The sequence below is a fragment of the Harpia harpyja genome, chromosome 4, assembly GCF_026419915.1.
Source record: "Harpia harpyja isolate bHarHar1 chromosome 4, bHarHar1 primary haplotype, whole genome shotgun sequence".
NCBI classification, from domain to species: domain Eukaryota; kingdom Metazoa; phylum Chordata; class Aves; order Accipitriformes; family Accipitridae; genus Harpia; species Harpia harpyja.
This window is the reverse complement of record NC_068943.1, coordinates 49,390,762-49,398,152: the sequence shown is the minus strand read 5'-3', so window position 1 is coordinate 49,398,152 and position 7,391 is coordinate 49,390,762. Positions and strand designations below refer to the sequence as shown.

Genomic DNA, 7,391 nt, shown 5'->3' with positions numbered 1-7,391 from the left:
TGTACTACACACTTCTCACAGGGACTTACAGCCTGAGCCTCCAGCATAGCACAATCACACCAATCTTGATTAACTGAGAATACTGCCAGATCATGCAGGTCCCTGCTTGGATATATGAGAGATCTAACCAAAGTCTTCCAGTATGTACTAATCCTGACACAGAAGTCCTTGAGAAGTGAGGATATAGGTCTGCTCCAGCCCTGATAAGACTCCTTAGTGCCTGTGAAAAAAGCACTACATATGAGAATTAGATCCACTACTGCAAAGACTTATCCAGTATTTATTACAAGCACATAACTCAAGTTTCTCAGGACCTTTCACGTACTTGATATGATGTGTGTGGATGCATCATGTTGAATCAGGTTCCAACATACATTGTTAACTAAGGAGCAAATACACATCGATAAATTGAAGATTTCAGTTATTTTCCTTTAGTAAGAACATCAAAAAAGCAAAAAGATCAAAACATCCTTTATAGTCAGTATGGATGTAAGCTGTAGGTAGACAAGGAAAAAGGGATGAGAGGCCACACATTTCATCATCTTGTTCCAAGACTTATCTGCATAATTACAGAGAATTTTAAACCAGAGCTGGTTAGATAATCTTAGTTTGAGGCAACATACATTTATTTTAAAGTACCACTATATCTTAACTAATTATCACAAATAACATGATCTATAATACAGAGCTGTTACAATAGAACTCTTAGTGTTCCAGCTCTATAGTTAAGTATTTTTGGTGAGGTTACGAACAGTAGAACATACATTAATTATTTTGCATCTAAAACATGAATCACAGTGTAAAGATTACGTGCCATATGGTTATATATAACAAGTCTCATTGTGCACAAATGATCACTGACACTTTTAACCATTTATCCAGCTTTCAAGATGCAATAAATTAGATATTGGCATTTTAGATATTAGATATTGACAGTCATGGTGTAAAATGTCTAATACAGCAACTAAGAATTCTTACTTCATGTGAACAGGGACCATTTATATTTATCTCTAGTACAGAAAGCATCCAAATACTCTTGTGACATTTTATGGAGGCACAAAAAATATCATGCAGCAGAAACATCATGGTTTTGTGCTTAGTGATGTTTTCTTCTATTAGTATCTAGTGCTAAATCCTGAGAAGTCAAGCTTGGAAATCTCCTTTTCATTGGAAAAATTTGTTCGATCTATGCGAGAACTTGGGCTTCCAACTTTACTCAGCCAGGATTTCCTGCAAGCAAAGTGAGAAGGTTAGCATATAAAAAAGTAAGAAGGTTAGCATATAAAGAATATGTTTAGTTCTTCTCTGTTTTCTCTCCTTTTCTCATTTAAAAGGAAAAAAACTATTTAAGTTGTGTCAATATGTCAAGAAGTTATTACAGAATATTACATAAAAACACATACAACTAAAGGCTAAAGCAGATTTACTTCAATAATCCTTTTTAAGTGCTTATTAATAGCATTAAAATAGATATGTATTAGCTTTACAGATTCAAGACTATACTTTTAGCAAGGACCTAAAAACCCTTCTAATTGAAAAATATTATGAAGAAAGAATTCTAATAGCCAGTTTACCCTTTTCTGACAACTAAAAGAAATGGAAACTGAAACAAAAATGAGTAAGTTCAAAACCAGCAAAAAGACATAAAGCAAACAAAAAAAATCAAAATGATGTCACAAAGCAATACTACATTGTAATAATACTGAATTTTATGCAGGCATTCTTCATTCTTATGTGGTGATTTTGCAGGTATTTGCATTACAATCCAATCTTTAATTATGCTGGTGCTTGCCTTCTTCCACAGCACACTAGACAATAGTACTGAACACAGATTACCATAATGTAATCAAGGCTGGAAGCTGACAGCACAATGGCTGCTCCTACACACACACCCACTATATTTTTATCCTGCAGTAATTTGTGAATTCACAGTAGTGACAAACTATTGTATGATAAAAGGAGGTGCACAAACACTTGAAGTGCAGCAGACGACACTGCTTCCAGAGAGGTTTATTTACAAAAAATACTTTATCAGTATCTTCTGTTGTACTAAAGTCTCAGAACTAGGAAAGAGAAAGTATTTTAGTGTACCATATTTAAGGAGAAATATTTCCACACAATTACTTTTTATAATTTTAATGATGCATAAACTGGTATAGATACCTAACTGTGATTGGTATTAAAAAATACATCATTATTCATTTAAATTTCAATTTGAAGACCATAAAAGTTATGTCTTAACAGCTATGTTAATTAATCCATTGAAAAAAATCACACTGAGCATTGTAAAATGCAATGTTCTTGCAGCGAGACTTAATTTTGATGACTTTATAATGAAAATTGTGCCTAGAGATTGCTTGTTGTAAGCCAGTAAATCAAACACACCCGAGATACAGAAATGTATCTTGTTAGAGACCTTATGTGGCAACAGGGTTTTTTTTGGTTGGTTGGGCGTTTTTTGTTGTTGTGTGCAATTTCTGACACAATGTACCACTGCAAAACATCTCAAATGTCTTAGCTGGTTATCAGAGACAAGTAATTTTCTCCAAACTGTGCTAGTCCTTCATAAGATTGGTCTCATCACTAGCACGGACAGTTCCAAACCTGTATTCAGGACCTATGCAACTAACCTTGGTCTTGAAACTCCACACACAGTCTCTTGATTATGAAGAAGTATATATCCTTGATACTTTTTTAAGAAAGCAGGTATGTCCTAGTACTCATGTGTTTTGAAATATAACCCTAGGAATATGCTTGGTGGATTATAGACTTGCAGTACCAAAGAGCTATGTGAGCCCCTTCCTATTTGATTGCTAAAATAGAGGCTCTGTATGGAAAGACTGCCTAGCAAACACAAACCAGGTATGGGTATCTCATGTTCAAAGTGTGACAAGCCTTCATTTAGTATACAGCAATTAAAATAATAAATATTTGTCAGATGTTTACACATCTTCACACCTCTTGTTCTTTGCTTCAGGTTGTGAAAAACCTCCCTTCTCGCCTGTTTTAGGAGATGAAGCCTTTCCAGTAAGGAGTATAACACAGGAATAGGAGGAGTACATGAGTGAAACAGGAGAACCCAACTTTCCACTCTGCACTGGAACCCTAAAGGCAGACCAGATATTTCAACAGAAGGAAAGAAGCCTAGTAATAGACCAGTCCATTTTGCTCCATATTATGAAAAATCTGAAAAGCCCCTTGTTTATTTAGCAGAAAAGTACTTAAGTGAGAAAAAAGAACATGTATTTGAAATACTGAATTACTTATATCTGTGTTATTTTTAGAAGACTAATGTGATATCCACAAGTGAACAGACTTTGTTTCTTCTCATTTTAAAGGTGAGCTTGTCCTAGACAAAACCAAGAGACATATATTCCTTGCCCAGCCTTCACAACTGTACATAAGACCAAAATTCATCCATGGCTGTTTCCAATTCCCAAGTTCCACTGCATGAAGAAAGTAACTCTGCAAACTTTGCACAGAGCAAACTTTATTTGTTGTCAGCTCCGTATACTCACATGAATAAGGATAAAGCACAAATTATGAAAATCCAATTAAACAATCCAGCTCCATGGAAACTCTTTATAGGATGCATGCATTTTACTCCTTATTTAATGCAGGAGGTAGGGAAGGAAGTGTTACAGAACTGCTCCCTACCTGTGATTTATATGACTACAGGGACTCAGTTCTTCACTAAGATGCTAATACTTTGCAATAGGACTTCATTGATCTTCCCTCACTTTGCTCAAGTGACAGACCATTCACTGAACACTATGAAGCGGCATGTTTTTTGCAAGCTAAGAGAGCAGGAAATCAGTATTTGCTAAAAGCAGTAGACAGTTATAGTTGTTTCCTCATTTATCTACAGAGCAGAAAATGTCATCTCTAATATCTTTGGTAAGGGTAGTATTTTTAAAATGCTTTTAACTTTCATTAGTATTCAGATCAATAGACCTGAGTTAAGAAAAGGTTCTGTATCCTCCTCTTGCTTCACTCAGCCTTCTTCATTGTCTTTCACATGCCATGAATTTCAGATCACCCAACGTGTGCAGGAGATTAGCTACAATTACTAGCACTTGGAGTTTTAGCTTGCCATTTATAGCATCCATTTGAAAATTCACTGCTGCTACCCACTTCTCTTCAGAAGTGAGAAAGCCTCCACCTCGCATGTCACATGGGGTATGTCTGAATCAAACGAGGACATTCCTTTAGTCTGTGACAGGACAGTATATAGCTTACTCTTCAATTTTAAAGGATGTATTTCTAAAGCTACACTGCTTCAATGAGTCTGGAACAAGAGCTAATCTCCAAACAGCCATTTCCTACCATGTTTTATTTCTCAAGTACTGCATGGCCATGCAACCGCTCTTGGCCATGCTCCAATCGCACTGTTCAAAACCAAACTGGCAGTGTGGGGACTAGATCGACTCAGACACACTTTAATCACAGATTTACAAGTTATACAACCTCCCTGTCCAGGGGAGAACCCAGGCAGGCCAGCGCCCTAGGGTCTCTCCTTGGGGCGTGCAGCACTCCTAGCACCCTCCTCCTGCCCTCTGCTACAGGGCTAAGAACACCCAGCTGATTGGTTCATTCAGACAGGCGGCACCTGACAATTGGCTGTTGCTGGTGTGCGCTGCCCACCTCCTTCTGGAAGCTTCTCCACAAGCCTCACAGCCAGTAACCACCCCTTACCCCCCAGATGTCCCCCACAACCAGGCCCCATGCACCCCAACTGCCACATCTGGGCAGGGCTGCTCACAAAAATACCCCAAAACAAACCTAAACAGCATTCCCAAGCACGTCTGACACTCCAGGCATTGTTAGTGAAGCCACTCAGAGCACACTGATTTTCTCACCGTTCTGGGTTTTACTTCCTCGGCCCAGTTAGGACAGCCTGCCTGAAACAGCTTCCTGGCTCAGCTTAAGCACACACTTTCTCTATCCCCATATTGATGGTGGCTTACTCGTAGTAGTTTAGAACAACTGGATCCATCATTCTTTTCCTTTTATCATTTCATTAACTAAAATGAACCTTGCTCAGTGACTCTGGCTTGTTACCTAGGCAACTGGTCTCTTTCTGTTCAACATATTTTTGGAAAACAACATCTAAAGAGCTGGGTTTGCACGATCCCGATTTAGATCCTCACAGAAATTGCCTGGCTGTGTACAGTATTCCAAGCAGGCATCTGTCTTGCAAAATGAGGCACACATGCCTACCTGTTAACTACTAATCGGAATGAAACCTGACCAGATCAAATCTGAAGAGTTCTCTGGAAATGTTATTTAAGGAGCCTTGCCTCCTCTGTAATACAAGATAACACTAGCACAGCCCTAAAAAGCACCGCACTTCGAGTACTACAAGCAGAACAGTAACTTTGATTTCCCCGAATAACTACTTTTTTTTTTTTAAACTGAAGCCTATGTTATAAAACAGATTTCTCTAAAATAAATGGCTTGGTTGGCACTATTCTCTGACTGAAATATCTTCGTACTTTGATAAGGAAAAAGTAACTCTGATACAGGAAGAAAGAGGCCTTTCTGCACCTTTACACAGCAGGCATGCCAAACAACCATATAAACGAACAATGCATTTTTCCTGTGCTAGACTCTGTATTGAATCATTGATACACATGGGATGCTTCTGCAATAGCTCATTTACTGTATACAAAAAGCCAAAATATTTTATCCTGAGATTGGAGCAATTTACAGTTTATAGTGCTAGAAATGGACCTGAAAATTACCTACAGCATTAATACTTGGTGAGCTAGGCACAGTTTAGGAATGTGTTTGTTTCTCCTCACCTTAACCACAGTGTCACTTACAGTGGAACAAAAGAAATGTGTACTTTTATTTAGAGGGAGAGAAAATAAAGGCACTGGTTTATTTACACTTTATTTCCCTTTGTTTAAGATAAAATACTGACGAGAATGTTGCTTTTTGAAGATTGTATTTACATCTGTGACAGCGTATAGACTAGGATTGCAAATATTTATAAAATACCTCCAAAATGTTGTTGTATTCTGAAACAATACTGTCAAGTTTTCATAAATCCTGATATTTAAATGTTTGCAGAAGAAATGTGGAATTCTTTTTCATTGGTGTCTGGCTTCTGAGCTTTTGGAAAGAACTTTAGCCATGGTTTTCAAGCTTTTCTCTAAAATCATAAGGGCTAGCAATATTTTACCCAAAACCTTTGTTTTTATAAACCTGAAATTCACATCTAGGTAAAGCGTCTAGTAGCCTGTATAGTAAAAACATCTCTCAGCTTACTGTAGAGCCTTTCCGTTGTCCCAACAGCTCTGCTCCTGCTGCAGAAGCCTAATAGTAAAATAGGAATCTGGAAACAAAATATATAAGGTTCCATGTTGTGAAAAAACTAGCAGGAAGGATAAAAAACTTAGTAACAAAAGTGTTTAAAAATAGTTTTGTTTGACATGATTTGAATCATAGTGTGGCCTGAAAAAAACACATTTAGCATTTTAACTTTAGCAAAAGCAATCAACACCTTAGTAAGGTGGAGAAAACAGGTTCTGAAGAAAATACATGAGGGATCCTGGGGAGAATCCTGGGAAGAATTACTAATATTTTCGTGCAGGATAAGGTCAAGAGGACTCAAGCAATATGTACAGTCAACTTGCTCCTACTGGCCTTCATCCTCTCTTCCTTGTAATTTTTTAGCTCTCAAAACTAGTCTGTAGCTTGGAGTAAAAACCTGAAGCCACCTGACCCAAAAAGCTGCTGCCTGTAGACAGCTCTGCTCAAGGGGCCTCCAAGCTGCCATGGAAACTGCTGCAATCGCCCCTGGCAAAGGGTGGGTTTTAGACTGTTGTGCCTGCTGCCTGATATACAACCAAAATCACTGCTGGCAGCAGTCCACACTAGGTCAGGATCTAACGTCTGCACTTAATTACATGTCCATGCCGTTTGCATATACATACCTGCAAAAGGAAGGAGGGAAGCAGTAGAGGTAAAACAAGGCGAAGTGCAAGGGAGGGGAATTTTAGCACATTTATTAGGATGACCCCACCACAGTCCACCAAATCAAAGCCAAGTGACAGGCTACTTCAAAGGATTAAAACAAAACAAAACAAAACAAAAAAAATAAAAAAAGAGAAAGCCACCAGTAGTCTAAGGATACAGGCCAACAAGTGGGTGGGCTAGAAATGAAGCAACCTGCTCAGGCGTAGGCACGGTGCCCCAGAATAGAGCTGGAGCCTGGAGGTGCAGGGAGGACTGCACCACTGCTGCTGCCTGTTCACTAGCTGCTCTGGGCACCATGACAACAGGAATTTCTTGGCCTATTGGATATTTAGCAGAAGTTCTGTAACTGTTTTAGAAAGGAAGAAAGATATTTAATCAAAACTAGTGTTTGGCTTTGTATTTTTAAA

At 38.2% G+C, this 7,391-nt stretch overlaps 1 protein-coding gene across 3 annotated transcripts in view; it reads right to left on the bottom strand.

Annotated features, from left to right (window-relative positions):
- Window positions 1-265: 265 nt before the first annotated feature.
- The window catches only part of ACYP2 (acylphosphatase 2), a 46,733-nt gene continuing 39,607 nt past the window's right edge, over window positions 266-7,391 (bottom strand). For 2 of the 3 annotated variants that reach the window (XR_008234700.1, XM_052783946.1), the window contains one exon: window positions 1,110-1,230. Coding sequence is in view for 1 of the 3 variants with exons in the window: in XM_052783944.1 (XP_052639904.1) it covers window positions 1,116-1,230 (115 nt within the window). In the remaining 2 variants the exon portion in view is untranslated. Of the gene's footprint in view, window positions 1,231-7,391 lie in introns of all 3 variants that reach the window. The other variant, XM_052783944.1, reaches the window with a different exon arrangement.